The following is a 19,377-nucleotide window of genomic DNA, read 5'->3' as shown; positions in this document are numbered from 1 at the left end:
AATCCCAGCACTGTGAGGGGCCAAGAAGGGATGATAATTTGAGATGAGGAGTTAGAAACTAGCCTGGGCAACAAGGGGAGACCTCATCTCTACAAAAAATTAGCTGGGCATGGTTACATGTGCCTGTAGTCCCAGTTCCTCAGAAAGCTGAGGCAGGAGGACTGCTTAACCTCAAGAATTAGAAGACGCAGTGAGTTACAATCACACCTCAGCACTCCAGCTTGGGTGACAGATCAAGACCCTGTCCCTTAAAAAAAAATTAAAAAACAAATAATAATTTAGTCAGTATTTGAAGTACCCAATAATTTTTAGTCATATTCTACAAAAACCAGCAATAGTAATTAGAGCAATTTTTAATAAAACTTACTCGTAATTTTTTGATAAAAGAAAGCAGTTCACTCCTACAAAACAAAAATTTTTGAATACACATTTAATATTAGAAATAAAAAATAAAATCAAGAAAGTAAATTATAGGTGAAGGTTTATTCTTAATGCTCCAATTCTGCAAGTGTGAAAAGGAATGTAATATTCTATTGTTATACTAACCTAATAACATTTCTTCCCTGTTTTAATCACATGTGAAGTCTTCAATACTATCCAACCTTAAATACTACTGATTTTGAATTCCAGTTGATTAAATGATTAATAGTTTCTTAAAATGACATATAAACAAAAGATCTTTCCAAAGGTGGCCAAGGCAGACAGGTTCATCACAGGTGAGTACTACAGAACTCGTAAGATTGTCCAACTTTATGATATACAGAATAAAAGCTGATGTTCTTGAAATCAACCTTTAATAGGTTAATAGTATAAATAGGATAAATATTAAGAACTCAAACACAACTGATAGAAACGTACCAATACATACCGATACATGATACCTAACGTAGATTCCCTCTGTTTTATTAAACTAACTCTGCCATCATTTCCTCGTTTGTGCTGACTGGACACACTACAGATTTGAACAACAACTTCCCAAAGGTCTTTGGCAGTCCGTCTACTTTCTTTAGGGCCTGGAAGTTCTTTGCATGTAGCTGCTAAAAGCTGTCCAAGCTATAACATGAAAAACAAAATACACAAAAGATAATCTGTAATGTCGTGCACATTAGTTCTATTATCAAGGCACACTGGAGGAAAGATGGAATGACTGCCCAAACATACTAAGCACAGTTATTTTATGCTGTGCATTCTGTAGAACCTTTGAGGAATTTAGGGCTCATTGGGTACTGACAGATCTGAATCTGAGAAAGATCCTCTGGTTCGAGCATACGAACTTTGTCTCTGAACAATTATAGTCTAATGAAAACGAAAATGAGACAACGCAAAGAGATAGGTGATTTATTAAGTGGAAAAAAAACGAGTTGCTAAATACACATAGTATGATCCCACGTTACATAGGGAAAAAAAAAAGTGTAATGGAAGGCATACACCAAGATGTTAACTGTAGTAAAAGCCCAGGGGGTGAGATTAAAATAGTGCTCAGATTTCTCTCTCTCCCTCGTGCACATACACACACATACAACTTTTAATCACTAAAAAAAAAATTGTTTCAACGAAAAAAATAAGGAAAGGAATAAGGAAACTGAAGTTGGCAGAATTAAGGGATATAGATTTAAAGCAATTTTTCTCTAAGAAAATTGGTAGCAACTGGGAATGGAGCTACTGCTCATCTGAGGAGGTAGAATTAAGGCAGGACAGGTTACACAAAGTGACTGGTATGAATAAAAGCAGCCTCAATGACCTAAGATGTAGGGAGAACCCAGAAATAAAGAGTGGAAAAGCTAAAAGCAAAAGACAGGGAAAGATTGACTTACAATAAATTCAGAATTTATTTTCTTTTCTTTTCTTTTTGGAGGCAGGGTCTTGCTCTGCACCCAGGCTGGAATGCAGTGGTATAATCTTGGCTCACTGCAACCTCCGCCTCCCAGGCTCAAACGATTTTTGTGCCTCAGCCTCCTAAGTAGCTGGAATTACAGGCATGTGTCACCATGCCCGGCTAATTTCTGTATTTTTAGTAGAGACGGGGTTTCACCATGTTGGCCAGGCTGGTCTCGAACTCCTGGCCTCAAGTGATCTATCCGCCTCGGCCTCCCAAAGTGCTGAGATTACAGGCGTGAGACACAGCATCTGGCCAAATTCAGAACTGGGCCCCTTTACCCTTGTTCATATTAACTTTTATACTCCATGGCTCTTGTAGAGGGTGCAGTAGCAAGGATAATTTCAAATCCATCAGGAACCCCTGGTTTCTACTTAAAATGGACCTAGGGGTCCCTACTGCTTAAGGCGGCTTTTTTAAGGAGGTGGCAAGATTGTGACAAGGACAAAAATTGGTGGTTTTTCTCTACATTTTTTTGTTATGAAAAATTTCAAACAGAAAAATAAAAAAAAAGTTCAATAAATACCTGACACATTGTGACTATTCTGCCATGTTTGCTTTATATATCTACATAAATTTTTTTGTTAAACCATATTAAACTAAGTTAGACACAATATTTCATCCCTAAAAACTTCCACATACATCTTCTAAGGACGAGGACATTCTTCTCCATAACCACAACTCTGTGATCATGCCTAAGAAAATTAACAAGAGTACTGTGGCTTTCCAAAGCTCGTGAGAATAACATAAAAACCCTACCTATACTAGGTGAATAGACACGGACCAATGGCCTAGCAGGATATTTCATCCTGCAAGCTTACCTAAAATACTCTTCTCTGAGAAATGGAATCACAATACATGCAGTTATTCACTGCAGTGTAATGCCAGGGCTACTGTAGCTCTTAGCTCAAATTCATCTTCTGTTGTCAGGGATCATATGCTTTAAGGTCACTGAATTTATTACATAAATTTAATTTAAAAAATTTTCAAAGTCTAAGGCCTCAAATCAATTGAATTCCACAAACATTCTTGAGCACCTACTATGTGTGGTGGGCATCATGGAAAGCACAACATAAAAATTAACTGCCCTGAAGCAGTTCATTGTCTTATAGAGAAGACAAGTGGATAAATAACTTACTATTCAGCATAAACACAACAAAAGAAATAAGTCAACAGTACAACAGTAGCAGGATCAGTACAACAGTACAAAGGAAGCAGGAAGAGGAAGTGATTTACTCATTTACAGAGAAAAGAATATGGGAAAGCATCAGAGAAATCACACAAACACGCAAAGCTGGAAAGGACATCCTGGCTAATGTGACAAACAGCGTGTGCACAGGTGCAGAATGGAAACATGGCGTGGGCATGCTGGTGCTGCCAGCACAGGGCTAGAACGCCAAGGGGCAGGGGAACTGCACCTGGAGGAGGAGAAGCACGCACACCTTAAGAAGCCTGGTAGGCCACATGAACAACCTAAGGTTTTAGCCTATACTAGCACCACTGTGGCTGCCAACCCCCCCACTGCTACCTAGGTTCTTATCATCCAAGTGCCTATAACCTGTGCCCTTTCCATTATGTGACACTGCCACCCACTCTGATCCAAGGGGCAGACTAGACAGTTTTATATTATTTCAAAAGGGTATATTTTAGTGACATGCTTAAGAATTTTCTGTTCCTATTTGTGATTATGTAATATATGAGTAGGAAAATATGTTCCTATGTAACTATAGAAAACATTAAAATCACCAAATTTCCCATTATCTAGAGATAATGGCTGTTAATATCCTTTCAGACTTTTTCCTACACGTGTGTGCGTGTGTGTGTGTGGTGCATTCCACACCAGATTGGAAGTGTGGAAACTGATTCAGATTGTATTTTTTTCAAAACACAATCCCTCATTCTAAACTTCTTTCTCTAATTCCTTTTTCCTTGACATTAACAAGGCAGTGAGAGGCCAATTATGTATGGAAGGTGGCACACAAAACCCTAACCACCAGATGACATATGAAGAGACATCTAAGTGACAATTCTTTCGCAAAGTCACCACACATCCTTCCTCCTTTTGGACCAGATCAGGGGAACTGCAGGAAGCAGTGAGACAGCCTCTCCCAGAGTTAGGCAACCAACAAAACAATTTCCTGTGTCCTTACACATTGCAGACCCTCAAGCATTCATTACACAAACACATGCCTATCTCTCCTGGTGCACAGCTCCACAGAATTCACTGCCAGAGGTAAAGAGAAGAGTTACTATGCTGTCTTTGCACTCAGTGACAAGCTATGATTCTAAGTGTAAATGACAGTAACCTTGGAACACAACGGTTCCCTCATCTGATTTTCTTAAAGGCTAAGAAAATACTGGTGTCCATAATGAGACAAGTGCCCAATATATTAAGAACTCACATGCCAGAAAGTTCACTAAAGAGATAGAAATGATTCAGGTCGGGCGCGGTGGCTTATGCCTGTAATCCCAGCACTTTGAGAGGCCCAGGCGGGGGGATCACCTGAGGTCAGGAGTTCTAGACCTGCCATGGCAAAACCCCGTCTCTATTAAAAATACAAAACAAAAAAAAACTACCCGGGTGTGGTGGTGCATGCCTGTAATCCCAGCTACTTGGGAGGCTGAGGCACAAGAATGGGGTGAAACTGGGAGGTAGAGGTTGCAATGAGCCGAGATTGTGCCAGTGCACTCCAGCCTGGGCGACAGAGGGGGACTCAGTCTCCAAAAAAAAAGAAGAGATAGATATGATTCAATGTCTGAAATTTCAAAGAAAAGGGTAATTCAAGTATGGCAGTTTTCACGAGCAAGTGTAAAGATAACAAAAAGGGCCGGGCCGGGCGCGGTGGCTCACGCCTGTAATCCCAGCACTTTGGTAGGCCGAGGTGGGCGGATCACCTGAGGTCGGGAGTTGAGACCCGCCTGACTAACATGGAGAAACCCCATCTCTACTAAAAATACAAAATTAGCCAGGCGTGGTAGTGCATGCCTGTAATCCCAGCTACTCGGGGGGCTGAGGCAGGAGAATTGCTTGAATCCGGGAGGCGGAGGTTGCGGTGAGCCGAGATCGTGCCATTGCACGCCAGCCTGGGCAACAGGAGCGAAACTCCGTCTCAAAAAAAAGGGCCGGGCTCGATGGCTCACACCTGTAATCCCAGCACTTTGGGAGGCCAAGGCGGGCAGATCACGAGGTCAGGAGACTGAGACCATCCTGGCTAACACGGTGAAACCCCGTCACCACTAAAAACACAAAAAATTAGCCGGGCATGGCGGTGGGCGCCTGTAGTCCCAGCTACTCGGGAGGCTGAGGCAGGAGAATGGCGTGAACCCGGGAGGCGGAGCAGGCAGTGAGCCGAGATCGCGCCACTGCACTCCAGCCTGGGCGACAGAGCGAGACAGAGCGAGACTCCGTCTCAAAGAAAAAAAAAAAAAATTACAAAAAGGGGGGAAAAACTGAAGAAATCAATAAACTCTCAATAAATCCTGAAAGGGTTAAAATGAAATGAGCTCAGTTTTTAAAAGGACATACATGAAGGAAGAAACAAGTAACCAAACACAAATGTTACAAAGTGGCACAGTTTTACAAGAGTTCCCAGATAAACACAGATTTAAAGGATTTTTTTTTTTTTTTGAGACAGAGTCTCGCTCTGTCGCCCAGGCTGGAGTGCAGTGGCGCCATCTGGGCTCACTGCAAGCTCCGCCTCCCGGGTTCACGCCATTCTCCTGCCTCAGCCTCCCGAGTAGCTGGGACTACAGGCACCCGCCACTACGCCCGGCTAATTTTTTTGTATTTTTAGTAAGGACGAGGTTTCACCTTGTTAGCCAGGATGGTCTCCATCTCCTGACCTCGTGATCTGCCCGTCTCGGCCTCCCAAAGTGCTGGGATTGCAGGCGTGAGCCACTGCACCCAGCCGATTTAAAGGATTTTGTATTACCAAAGACAAGTTGGGACAAAGAAAGAATAACAAAAGGTAATAGGAACAATTAAAAATAATGGGAAAATCTGAAGCACCAAATATACCCAAAAAGGAGACAGGGACGTATAATGTTAAATCACTACGTGTTTTACTTTGTTTTTTGGGTTTTTTTTTTTTTTTTTTTTTTTTTTTTTTTTGAGGTAGAGTTTCACTCTTGTTGCCCAGGCTGGAGTGCAATGGCGCCATCTCAGCTCACGTAAACTCTGCCTCCCGGGTTCAAGCGATTCTCCTGCCTCAGCCTCCTGAGTAGCTAGGACTACAGGCACCTGCCACCACACCTGGCTAATTTTTGTATTTTTAGTAGAGACAGGGTTTCACCATATTGGCCAGGCTGGTCTCGAACTCCTGACCTTGTGATCCGCACGTCTTGGCCTCCCAAAGTGCTGGGATTACAGGCGTGAGCCACTGCGCCCAGCCTACTTTGTTTTTTTTTTTAACTGTAAAACCAGAAAGTGAGAAAAACCCACTACTTACTCAGAGTGTGTATAATATTAACACATGAAAGATATAATCTTAGAAAAAACCTCCAGTTTCTTATTAGTTTTGATATTTTCTGTACTCAGAAGCATTTTAGGTTGCAAAGGATATAATTAAGACAACAAAATAACTTAGTGCCAATTTACTGAATAAATTCTTTCACTAGGGGAATAATTACTAATAGCAAACCTATTGGAGATTCAGACATAGCAAACTTAGACGGATAAAATTCTAAAGAAGAATAAAGTGTTCAAATGGAAACAAGGAGAAGTGCATCCCTGACGGACTCCATCAGTTCTAGAGTGTGATTAGAGCAACCAAAGCAAAGAAAGCGAATCCCTCATTACTTAGGATTACACCAATGTGTTATCTGTTAACTAAATAATCTGTGACTACATGCTCATGAATTACAGGGCATTAGAAAGAAATATTAGAACAAGGTCAAGTGCATGAATTATCAAAAACTATCCTTTAACTACAAATCAACAAGCATTTGTCCAATCATTTGTATCACAGAAATTAGACAAGTTCCCAAAGTAGTATAAAGTTAAAGAAACAAGTATAATAATACCATCCTAACAATCCTTTTATTTAAACATTAACTACCTTTACATATGGATTACTCTGAAGCAAAAATGCAGGAACTTGGAGTGTAAGGTATTCATTTTCTCTCCAGTTTAACATAAAGGCAACACATTCCTCAGCTATAACTTGACGAAGAGGAATATCTAAAAAGCAAAGAAGAAAACAGTTGGAATTACCATCACAACATTAAAATAGGAACAAAGCAAATACTTGCTCAGATTTCAATTGAATAAAAAAACAGGACAGGTATGGTGGCTCACACCTGTAATCCCAACACTTTGGGAGGCCAAGGCAGGAGGATCACTTGAGGCCAGGAGTTTGAGACCAGCCTGGGCAACAGAGTGAGACCTTGTCTCAAAAATAAAATTTTGTAGAGACAGGGTCTCACTCTGTCGCCCAGGATAGAGTGCAGTGGTGTGATTACGGTTCACTGCAGCCTTGAGCTCCCAGGCTCAAGCGATCCTTCCACCTCAACCTCCCCAAGTAGCTGGGACCACAGGTCCCACCACACCTGGCTAATGCTACCACACCTGGCTAATTTTTACATTTTTGTAGAGATGGGGTCTCACTATGTTGTCCAGGCTGGTCTCGAACTCCTGGACTCCAGTGATCTGCCCGCCTCGGACTCCCAAAGTGCTGGGATTATAGGCGTGAGCCAGCATGCCCAGCCTCCTTCTTATTTTAAACACTGTTTATAAGCATAAACTATAGGACAAGTTGCTGAACATTTAATAAGTTAGGAGTTTACAAAAATTATATGCAGAGCTATCAGTCCTTTACCCTCCCTATCCCCAAAAAAGTGATGTGAACTACAAACTGTTCAGCCAAAAAGGTAGCACAAAGAGACTAATGATTTAAAGGAACTTTCACCCATTTCAAAGAGTAAGAGCACAGGCTTTGAAGCTGGGCTGGAGTACAGTCATAGTTCTGTCTCTTCCTGTGTGACTGTGGGCAAATTCCTCAACCTCTCTGCACCTCGGTTTCTTAGTTACAAAATGGGGATAAGGAAACAGTAGCTACTTCACAGAGCTGCTGTGAGGACTAAATGAGTTATGCACCTGAAGCTTAGAACAATGCCTGACACGTAGTTAGCACTCAACAAACATTAGGGTTTAAACATTCTTTCTCATTTTAGAAAACCATGTATGGAAAACCTACCTCCCACTTTTAAAAAGTAAACATGTATACAGCAGCATGCATCCTTTAGTGCCAGCATATTATTAGATCAATCCTCATGAAGACATTACAATATTTAAGAGCACTGATGTGTTAAAGCTCAAAGGCATTCTCTCTATAGGGTACTAAAAAGTTATGATCTATAACTGCATGCCCCTGCTGGAAATTAGACTTTAATTAGAAATTAAATTAACCCATAGGACTCAAGACGGTAGCACTTGCTTCTGTTCTGACACATTACTATCACCTTCCTTTTATAATGCAATTCCACTGTTTATACTATTAAATGTGTACAGTATGATTTAATTGCTCTAAATACTTCTAAAGCAGAAAAATAAGAAACTGCTTTAACTAAGAAAGATTTATGTGTCATAGATGATCATTTATATGGTAAGCCCCTTTTCATAGTAAGACATTTACAATTAGAATTAAACACTCAAGATCTGTTCCTAAAGTAGCCACAAGTGAATTTCTAGCCCACTGGCAATCAGTGTGAAGGCATTTTATGGCTGTAACAAGGAAATAAAACTTCAATCTGTACACTCAAGGACATTTTGATTCTTTCAAACACCTGAAAATTGCAATATAGTTTCTCTAGTGTGTAGAAGTATCCCCCAAAATTCATGTGTATCTGGAACCTGAGAACGTGACCTTATTTGGAAATAGTCTTTGCAGATGTAATTAGCTATGATGAAGTCAGCTGGATTAGGGCAGAACTTAGATCCAATGACTGGTGTCCTTGTAAGAAGAGAACACAGACATACACAGGGGGAAGGCCATGTGAAGACAGCAGCAGAGACTGGAGCAATGCAGCCCAAGCCAAAGATTGCTGGGTCACCAGAAGCTAGGAAGACGCAAGGAAAGAGTCTTTCTTGGAGCCTTTGGGGGCAGCACAGCCCTGCAGACATCCTGACTTCACACATCCGGCCTCCAGAACTGGGAGATAATATATTTATGTTGTTTTAAGTCACCCAGTTTGTGGTACCTTGTTACAGAAATCCCAGAAATGAACAGTTTCCTTCATTTTTCCCAATGTTCTCCAGTGAACACCAAACCCAAATTCTGTTTTAGGAGTGAAATAACTTTTTTCAAAGATGATAAAAACTCGGCTGGGCATGGTGGCTCATGCCTCTAATCCCAGCACTTTGGGAGGGCGAGGAGGGTGGATCACCTGAGGTCAGGAGTTCAAAACCAGCCTGGCCAACATAGTGAAACCCCATCTCTACAAAAATACAAAAATTAGCCAGGCATGACAGTGGGTTCCTGTAATCCCAGCAACTGAGGAGGCTGAGGCAGGAGAGTCACTTTAACCCGGGAGGCAGAGACTGCAGTGGGCCGAGATCGCGCCATTACACTCCAGCCTGGGTGACAGAGCTACACTCCATCTCAAAAAAAAAAAAAAAAAAAAGATTACAAACTCAAATAAATCTGCTTTTAAATTTTCCCCCACAATTATCTGAGTACTGAGTTTCTGAAATTTGTCTTTGTGAACCAGTCTTACCAGGAAGCCTCATTTCCAGATAGCCTCGTACTCTACTTATAAGGTCGGATGGCGGTCTCTCTCCTGCCTGCCCTGTCCCAGCTTCGTGTGTATGAATATCCAAAAGCAACATCTCATTCAGCATGACCTGACGAAGCTTCGGTGAGAACTCTGTTACCAACTCCAAACAAGCAGCAAAGAGCTGTTTAGCATGGGAAAAGTCCTATGAAAAGAAAAAGAATAGCCTGGGTCACCTTTCCTTTGGCGCCAAAAAATGTGTGCCTTTATGTTGACAGAGCAAAGAGGAGAAGGATTAGTTCAAATGGTTAACGTTGCTTTTCTCAGGCAGTAAGGCTAGATAGTATTTTCCTCTCTGTATTGTTGATTTATTCCAAAAAATATTTAATACCTTTGTAATTTTTAAAAATCCAATAAACAATATAAAATACTTATATTATTATGCAACTTTTATAAAAGTTATAAGATAACCAAAGACTTCTGTACTACACAGGTGTAAATTCTATAACAAGCACCCTCCTCCATCCAACATATTCAGAATTAGACCTTACACCATTCAAGGGTTACACATTCCAAAATCTTTGCACACCACCGTACTAGACGATAAAATTGGCTAACAAATAAAATGAAATAAATCAGCTATGATCCAAGTCCTTTCCTATGCATCTCTTATGTTTCCAAAGACTATATTCTATTGCTCCACATATTTCATCCACTCCCATAATCTGGCTTCTACCCCCATCATTACAAAGAAGTAACTCTCACAAGCCAAAGATCTTTTAATTGTCCAATCTACTGAACACTGTTATCTTACAGGAATTAGGGGCTTCAACTCAGTGCTATGTATTGCCCTTTTCTTGACATTTTCTTTTCCCCTAGCTATTCTACATTTGTGTGTTCCTCACACCCATCACACCACTATTTCTTGGACCTAGTATTGCATTCCCTAGGGTCTCACGCTCTTTATATTCTCTCTGGGTGATCTTTGGTAATTCCCAAATCTGTAACTCCAGTCCAGACCATTCTCCAAGCTTTAGGCTGTTTCCAACTGTAGCTTCAAATTAAAATTGTAAAAATAAACTCATAATCTGCCCTGCAAAAATGTGTTTCTGCACATTCACTTGCTGGTATTGCCACTTGTTCTCTGACTCTCGAACCGGAAGTCTGAGCATCATGCTCAATTCTTTCTCCCTCTCTTGCCTTCCACATTAAGTCAGTTGCCAATTGCTTCCAGATTTTACCTCCTAAATATTTCTCTAATATGTTCTCTTCTCTCCATCCCTTGTAATACTTGTGACACTTACTAGCTGTGTGCCCTTGGACAATTTAACACCTTTAAAACTGAGATAATACCTTCCACAAACTTTTTGTGAATAAATGAAACAATAAATGTATATGAAATTTCAGAACAGTCTCTGTGCCCAGTAAATGTTATGTTAGGTGTAGAAGGAGATAAAGCTGCTAACTACATTCCTCCTATTAAAACTTTTCAATGGCTTACAATTGTCTCATGATGCATTGTCTAATATGGCAGCCACTAGATAAGATGTGGCTACTGAGCATGTGAAATGTGACTAGTCCAAGTTGAGAGATTCTATAAGTATAAAATACTTACTGGATTTTGAAGACTTAGCACATACATTTTCAAAAGAATGCAAAACATCCCAACTTTTTGTATCGATTACACATTGAAATTAGACATACTGAGTTAAATAAATCATTTCAATCAACTAAACTTTTTTATGAAATTACAGGTTACATATGTGGCCTACACTATGTTCCCACTGGACAATGATGGTCTAGAGCAGCAGTTCTCCAACTTTAGCATGCAACAGAATTACTTTGAGGGCTTATTTTAAAAGATGTTGGGCCCCATCCCAGAATTTCTGATCCATTAGGTCTAGGACAGGGCCCCAAAATTTTTATTTCCAGCAAGTTCCAGCCACGTGCAGTGGATCATGCCTGTAATGCCAGCACTTTGGGAGGCTGATGTGGAAGGATTGTTTGAGCCCAGGAGTTTAAGATCAGCCTGGGCAATATAAGGAGATGCTGTCTCTGCAAAAAAAAAAAAAAAAAATTCTTTCAAATAAGCTGGGCATGGTGGCACATGCCTGTGGTTCCAGCTACTTAGGGGGCTGAGGTGGGAGAATTGCTTGAGCCCAGGAAGTCGAGGCTGCAGTGAGCCATGATCATGCCACTGCACCCCGGTCTGGGCAACACAGCAACACCCTGTCTCAAACAAAAAGTTCCCAAATGTCACAGATGCTGCTGGTGTGGGGATGTAGTTAACTTATTTAAGCCTCAATTTTAGTTCATTTCTGCCTTCCAAATGCTGTCTTTAACCTTCCTAAAGAACTCAGTGTATGATCAGTCACGCAACTGCACTATCTTATGTGATTTAACATTCCACTTATGTCTCAACATCCCAGACTGCAAACTCATGTAAAATACACTACAAAAGTATATTTTTAGAAAGTTTGTTTTTTAATCTTGGTACACAATCTTTACTAGCTGAATCCTAAAGAATACAAATAATATCTTTGCATGTTCTCTCAACTTTTAAAAAGGCACAGAACAGTATTCATTTGATCAAGACCATTTTAGTATAATTATAACGGTAAAGCAAAAAGAACAAACCAAAATGCCTTTTTAAATATCCTTTTAGGCCTATGACTGTGACTTTAAAGATTAGGAAAAGATTAGGAAAAGGTAAGTTCTGGTTCCTGACTTCCTGCTAAAATTAGTAAAGCATATTCTTTTCTTTTTTTTTTTTTTTTTTCCGAGATGGACTATCACTCTGTCACCCAGGCCGGAGTGCAATGATGCAATTTCAGCTCACTCCAACCTCCACCTCCCATGAGATTCTCCTGCCTCAGACTCCAAGTAGCTGAGATTATAGTCACCCGGCTAATTTTTGTATTTTTAGTAGAGAGAAGGTTTCACCATGTTGGCCAGGCTGGTCTTGACCTCAGTTGATCTGCCCACCTCAGACTCCCAAAGTGCTGGGATTACAGGTATGAGCCACGGCACCTGACCATAAAGCATATTCTTAACAAGTGTTTGATACACACTTTTACTCACCTTAACAGTACTGCAGTGCAAACCTTTGGCCATAAGAATATAAACCAAATCTCTTGTTAAATTGTCTTTAATTCCCAGGATAACACCACTATAGACAGAAGGTACTTCCCACTAAAAGAAACAAAAAATACATATATATATGCACACATAGAGGAAGCCAAATCTAGATAAGAATCTTTCAACAATCTTCAATCGCATTTAAAAAAAATAACTCACGGGTCGTCTCTTAAAGAGAAAGGAAAATGACAGCCATAATATAACACTAACGAAAATGAACACATTCGCTACAATCAACAAGTAATAAATAATGGACTGGGATTACTATTAGGAAAAAAAGGCACACAAAGACTAGGAGTTTTATATATATTAATTCAGGTAATCCTCACAACAATATCAAGGTAAGTACTATTATGCTACTATTGTCATTTTGCAAATGAGAAAACTGCAACACAAAGAAGTTAAATAACTTGTTCAAGATTATACGGCTATTTAAGTATGAAGCTGGCATTCAAGCTTAAGCACGCGGTTAGTCCCAGAATCCCCTATCATAACTATCATGCTATACTTGTTCATCTTAAAAATTTTTGGTTTGTTCTTGATTTTTGAGATAGAGTCTCGCTCCGTCACCCAGGCTGGAGTGCAGTGGCGTGATCTCTGCTCACTGCAATCTCTGCCTCCCAGGTTCAAGTGATTCTCCTGCCTCAGCCTCTCAAGTAGCTGGAAATACAGGTGCGCGCCACCATGCCCAGCTAATTTTTATATTTTTAGTAGAGACGGGGTTTCACTATGTTGCCTAGGTTGGTCTTGAACTCCTGGCCTCAAGTGATCCACCCATCTCAGCTCCCCAAAGTGCTGGGATTACAGGCATGAGCCACTGCACCTGGCCTTCATCTTAAAAATGCACACTAATAAATAGCATCAATGCTAAAAAAAAGCCCAACTAATTTTTAGAGCAATTTTTTCTTTTCTCTCTACTAGTATGTTTAAACCCAATTTTTAAAAATATAGGTCCGGCGCAGTGGCTCATGCCTATAATCCCAGCACTTTGGGAGGCTGAGGCAGGCAGATCACCTGAGGTCAGGAGGTCAGGAGTTCGAGACCAGCCTGACCAACATGGAGAACAACATGGAGAAACCCGTCTCTACTAAAAATACAAAATTCATCAGGCATGGTGGGGGCATGCCTGTAATCCCAGCTACTCGGGAGGCTGAGGAAGGAGAATCGCTTGAACCCGGGAGGCGGAGGTTGCAGTGAGCCAAGATCGCACCATTGCACTCCAGCCTGGGCAACAATAGTGAAACTCAGTCTCAAAAAAAACAAACAAACCATACATTTCTGGCTGCCTTTTTACTACATCTTCGGCAGGGGAGGAGTAAGTATGTAGTTAGTTACGAGCATTACCATATTGCTTTAATTTCTCCTGTATCTGTCGATTACTTCCCTTGTATCTCTAAGCTACATTCCACTGAAATGGTGTTTTAAAAGCTATTTTTATTTGCACTTTCTATGCTGGAAAACTTTCTAATAGATAAACTCAGAAACAGGTAAATGTATTAGCTGGGAGTTTTTAAAGGAACATTTAAAGACAAAAATGTTCCATAATGAAGTATTATGCTACAGAATGCATAAATAATATACCATTTACATATATTTACAACTATATTTAAAGTGCAGCCAGACGTGGTGGCTCACACCTGTAATCCCAACACTTGGGGAGGCAGAGGCGGGTAGATCACTGGCGGTCAGGAGTTCGAGATCATCCTGGCCAACATGGTGAAACCCCATCTCTACTAAAAATACATAAATTAGCCGGGCATGGTGACATGTACCTGTAATCCCAGCTACCAGGGAGGCTGAGGCAGGAGAATCACTTGAATCTGGGAGACAGAGGTTGCAGTGAACCAAGATTGCACCACTGCACTCCAGCCTGAGCGACAGAGTGAGATTCTGTCTCAAAAAACAAATGAATGAAATAAAATGCGTATATTTTGTCAACAAATGGAAAAACTCATTTTTAGATGTTACTCATTTAATGGTATCTTTTTGTTTCTGACATTTCCTATTTTCTCTGTCAATGGATGTTAAAAATGCAATTATGTTCATATGAAGGTCTTAAAACTGTTAAGTAAGAGGTCCTTATTATCAAAAAGGTCAGGGAACAGCTTTTCTATTAAATTACCTCAGAAAACAAGGGCAATTTTCTTATCTGTTCTTGACATAGGGTTTACCTTATTAGACACTGTCCAGAACTGGCGCTCTGAAGTCATACCATGTAATTCAATTAAAATTTGTCTAATCCTCCAAGGATCCACTGACAATATAAGTTGATGCTCTAACTGACCAATGTTGACACTTGCTGAAGCTAAAAAAAGATTTATATTTCAATGATTTAATTCAAAGATATACACGAGAATGACAATTTACTTAAAATTATGTATTTTGTATTATATCTATAAATTAAAAGCTGCTATCATCTTGAGAACTGATGCATTCAACATTGTATAAATTACACATTAACTTTATCCTCACACAGAAAACCTAACAAAATTTTACTATATCTACATTTAATAAATGAATGCATTTTAAAAATAAAGATAATGAAAATATAAACAAGATAAAAATCAATATTTATTTCATGCAAAGAACTATGTGGAATATATGAAAATAGTTAACTTACAGACTTATACACAACTTATACACTACTTTTGAATATAATGTGTTAACAGAAGCATATATAAAATGTTAATTTTGAGTAATAAACATTAAGCATGTGTTTTATGAGAGAAGGGGGCATGCTCTTCCCAGAGAACCAAAAATGATTACCAAAATCCCTAATTACAGCTCAGATATCAGATACGGTCTTCAATAATGCATTTCCAACATTTCTGTGTTAACCTTACCCTTTTCCTTTACAACTGGACATTCAACCAGTTTAAATCTAGTGAAGGTCAAAGAAGCTAAAAGTTTGCTTTTGTTAAACCAATCGAATTCTCTCTCATCTATATTAAATGTTGAAGTTTATGTTTCTTATTTAAAAACAGCATTGTATTTTCTACTTATATTTGTAAGGGCAAAAATGGAAAAAAAAGTCAAACAAGGCAAAAATGGCAATACTGCCAAAGCTGTTCAGTCAGCAGATACTAGCACAGTGATATAGACTGACATGCACGAAAATCTGTCCTCTTTTTGGTCCCAGCATTTCTCACCACTCCTCTCCCCCTTTCTGTTTTTACCTCCATGAACATATTGGCAGCAGTGTTACCTTGGTCTATTTCTCCGGCGAAAATCTTTTTTTTTTTTTTTTTTGAGTCGGAGTCTCGCTCTGTCACCCAGGCTGGAGTGCAGTGGCGCAATCTTGGCTCACTGCAAGCTCCGCCTCCTGGGTTCACGCCATTCTCCTACCTCAGCCTCCAGAGTAGCTGGGACTACAGGCGCCCGCCACCATGCCTGGCTAATTTTTTGTATTTTTAGTAGAGGCGGGGTTTCACCGTGTTAGCCAGGATGGTCTCTATCTGCTGACCTCGTGATCCGCCCGTCTCGGCCTCCCAAAGTGCTGGGATTACAGGCGTGAGCCACCGCGCCCGGCCTTCCCCAGCTAAAATCTTTTACGTATCTAGGACTGAATCTGCACTAATCATTGGCTTGGCAGAGCTCCAGAGCATAACTGCTTATACAGAAATCTGATACGGAAGACAGGTGAATTTCTATTAATTACCAACACAAGTGTTAATTAAAACAAGAGAGAATCCTCAAATATATTTCAAGGTTAATTTGAATAGAGGGGCAAAACATGCCAACATTTTGGCTGGCCGACTAGAGAGCTAACCTGGGATATCATAAAATGAAGTTACAGGTTTAATGCACAGATTTACTCTAGGGGATCTCTTCCTCATCTGATCAACAAGTAGCTTTCGTTCTTCATCTTTCAACAATGTAATGAAAAGCTCATGTGAAGAAATCATGAAAACATACTGCAGATCTTCCAACCCCAGACACACATTCCTAGATCAGTAAGAAATATTGTAAAACAAAAAAGTGTATAATTTAGTTTGAGAAAAACAATCATATCAACCAATTTTAATAAGCCATTTAAAAAGCCACCATTACATAAACTGTATAATGATATTTTAAAATAGATTTTAAAATTTCCCTTTGGTCCTTATTTAAAATTGTGATGTCAATGCCCCAATATTAAAAAAAGGTAACTATATAATCCTAATGTCTCACGTGGCTATACAAATTTGAACTTAATGGGTTCTCAAACACCAGTTACTGCCTGGTTAAAAGATACCCAAGACAAAAACAAAAGATAATACAGATATTTTGTTCACAGGACTAAGTTCAAAGTTAAAAAAAAAAAAAGAAAGAAAAAAGAAAAGAAGGGTACTTACTTTAGAAAAGCAGCCATGTTTCCTTTCAAAGACTCTGAAGCTTTTTCTAAATTTACTGATCTTGAACATACCTAGGAATTTGAGTAATTTTCATTTGAATATGGGTACTTATAAAAATGTAAATTATAATTTGAAAAGGCTGGATTTAAAAACAACTGAATTTTCCTTTTTCAACCATGTACCAATCACAGATTTAGTTAAGTAACTTAACAGAAGAGACCAGACCAAGGAATAACAATCCATCACAAAGAGGGAATGGAATGTGACCATTTTAATAAGTGCAGGTGTATACATGTAGCAAAGAATAACCTAGTTACCATGCTATACAGTTCTCACAGAATTTATCAACTATGTTGCCAAATTATATTAAGTGATAAGCCACAGAAATCAGTAGCTCCTGTCAGAAAAGAGTTAAAAAAATAAAAAAATTTTAAAACCAAAAAGAAAATAATTGAAAAGAGTAAGTGATTTATCATGAATATAGAACTAATGGTTCTATATTCATGAGCTATTCATGAATAGTTAAAAAGGTAACCAAGGTTTAAAAAGTAAACAATGCAAACAAAGAATAGAAACTAGTTATGGTCATATTAGTTATCTACAAATAATATTTTCACATTATGTTGAATTTATTCATTAGATTAGGATTCCTCCTAATATATTATTTATAAGAAGCCAAAATAAAATATAACTAGTGTAAAAGTCCGTAATCTCAAGAAATTGCTAAATATTTACGTTGACACACACACAAAATAGAATGTTCATAGTAGTATTAATCATAGTAGCCAAAAAGTATAAGTAACCTGCAGTCTACCAACTGATGAATAAACACACAAAATACAGTACATATCCATTCAATTAAGTATTATTCAGCCATAAAAAGTGAAGTACTGATACATGCTACAATATTGAAAACGTGCTAAGAAGCCAGTTACAAAAGATCATCTATTTCTTAGTTCCATTTACATAAAATATCCAGAACAGATAAATCTATAGAGAAATTAGATTAGTAGTTGCCTCAGGTGGTGCGAGATTGAGGGAAAATGAAGAGTGACAGGTAATGAATAAGAGATTATCTTTTTGGAGTGAAAAAAGGAAGTGAAGTGATAGTTGCACAACTCTAGGAATACACTAAAACGCACTGACTTACACACTTTAAATGCATGAACTGTATGGTATGTGAATTATATCTTGATGAAACTGTTATTAAAAAAACAGGCTTGGTGCAGTGGCTCCTGCCTCTAATCCCAGCACTTTGGGAGGCTGAGACAGGTGGATCACCTGAGGTCAAGAGTTCCAGATCAGCCTGGCCAACATGGTGAAACCTCGTCTCTACTAAAAATACAAAAAAAATTACGTGGGCATGGTGGCGCGGGCCTGTAGTCCCAGCTACTTGGGGAGGCTGAGGCAGGAGAATCACTTCAACCCAGGAGGCAGAGGTTAGAGTGAGTGGAGATCAGGCCACTGCACTCTAGCCTGGGCAACAGAGAGAGACTCCATCTCAAAAAAAAAAAAAAAAAAAAAAAAAAAAAAAAAGCAGTGTTTTAAAAGTACTATGTTCAAATACCATTTTCTGATTAACAAATCAATCTATCAGTAAATAACATCTGAGCATCTTGGAGTATGTATTATACACTTACATTCTAATAACTTTGTTTCTTTGCTGCCATATGTAAATATCTTATGGTGAGTAATAAATATCTGAGTCTCCTTTTACAACAGATTATTTATTCACATAGTGAGAAGCTTTGTACATGTGTCATGGAACAATGTAGGGAACATGTAACTTCTGATAAGCAAATCTAACAGATCATGTTATGTGAATTTCATGCACTTCAATTTAAAAAAAGAAAAACTCAAACTAGTGGGCATCTCTATAGATGCTTTAATATTAAAATAATAAATTTTAATACTAATAAACTTAAGATGAAATGGACAAATCCTTAGAAAATAACTTCTTAAAACTAACTCTAGAAAAATGAGAATATAGTTCTGTGATCACTGATCAAAAACCTTCCCACAAAAAAAATACCCAGGCCCAGACTTTACTGGTAAATTCTACCCAACACTGAAAGAAGCAATGACTTCATTTTTACACAAACTTTTCCAGACAATAAAAAAGACAGATGCCTCAACTTATTTATAAGGCAAGCATGACCTTGACACCAAAATCAAAGGAAGGACAAGAAAGAAAAAAATGTGTGCGTCGGCCGGGTGTCATGGCTCACACCTGTAATCCAGGCACTTTGGGAGGCAGAGGTGGGAGGATCACTTGAGGTCAGGAGTTTGAAACCAGCCCAGCCAACATGGTAAAACCCT

General features: G+C 39.1%; 1 protein-coding gene across 2 annotated transcripts in view; it reads right to left on the bottom strand.

Moving 5' to 3' along the window:
- INTS8 (integrator complex subunit 8) overlaps nucleotides 1-19,377 on the bottom strand; it is a 57,234-nt gene that overhangs the window by 13,765 nt on the left and 24,092 nt on the right. The window contains exons 11-18 of one of the 2 annotated variants that reach the window (XM_003821671.6): nucleotides 17,059-17,129; nucleotides 16,494-16,669; nucleotides 14,896-15,029; nucleotides 12,668-12,778; nucleotides 9,590-9,791; nucleotides 6,934-7,055; nucleotides 869-1,053; nucleotides 368-401 (exon numbers count right to left, since the gene is read on the bottom strand). In XM_003821671.6, coding sequence (XP_003821719.1) covers nucleotides 368-401; nucleotides 869-1,053; nucleotides 6,934-7,055; nucleotides 9,590-9,791; nucleotides 12,668-12,778; nucleotides 14,896-15,029; nucleotides 16,494-16,669; nucleotides 17,059-17,129 — 1,035 coding nt within the window. The remainder of the gene's footprint in view (nucleotides 1-367; nucleotides 402-868; nucleotides 1,054-6,933; nucleotides 7,056-9,589; nucleotides 9,792-12,667; nucleotides 12,779-14,895; nucleotides 15,030-16,493; nucleotides 16,670-17,058; nucleotides 17,130-19,377) is intronic. The other variant, XM_034966366.3, reaches the window with a different exon arrangement.

This window comes from Pan paniscus, chromosome 7 (assembly GCF_029289425.2).
Source record: "Pan paniscus chromosome 7, NHGRI_mPanPan1-v2.0_pri, whole genome shotgun sequence".
Taxonomy (NCBI): domain Eukaryota; kingdom Metazoa; phylum Chordata; class Mammalia; order Primates; family Hominidae; genus Pan; species Pan paniscus.
Note: the sequence above shows the minus strand (reverse complement) of the source record. Positions and strands in the feature narration are given on the sequence as shown.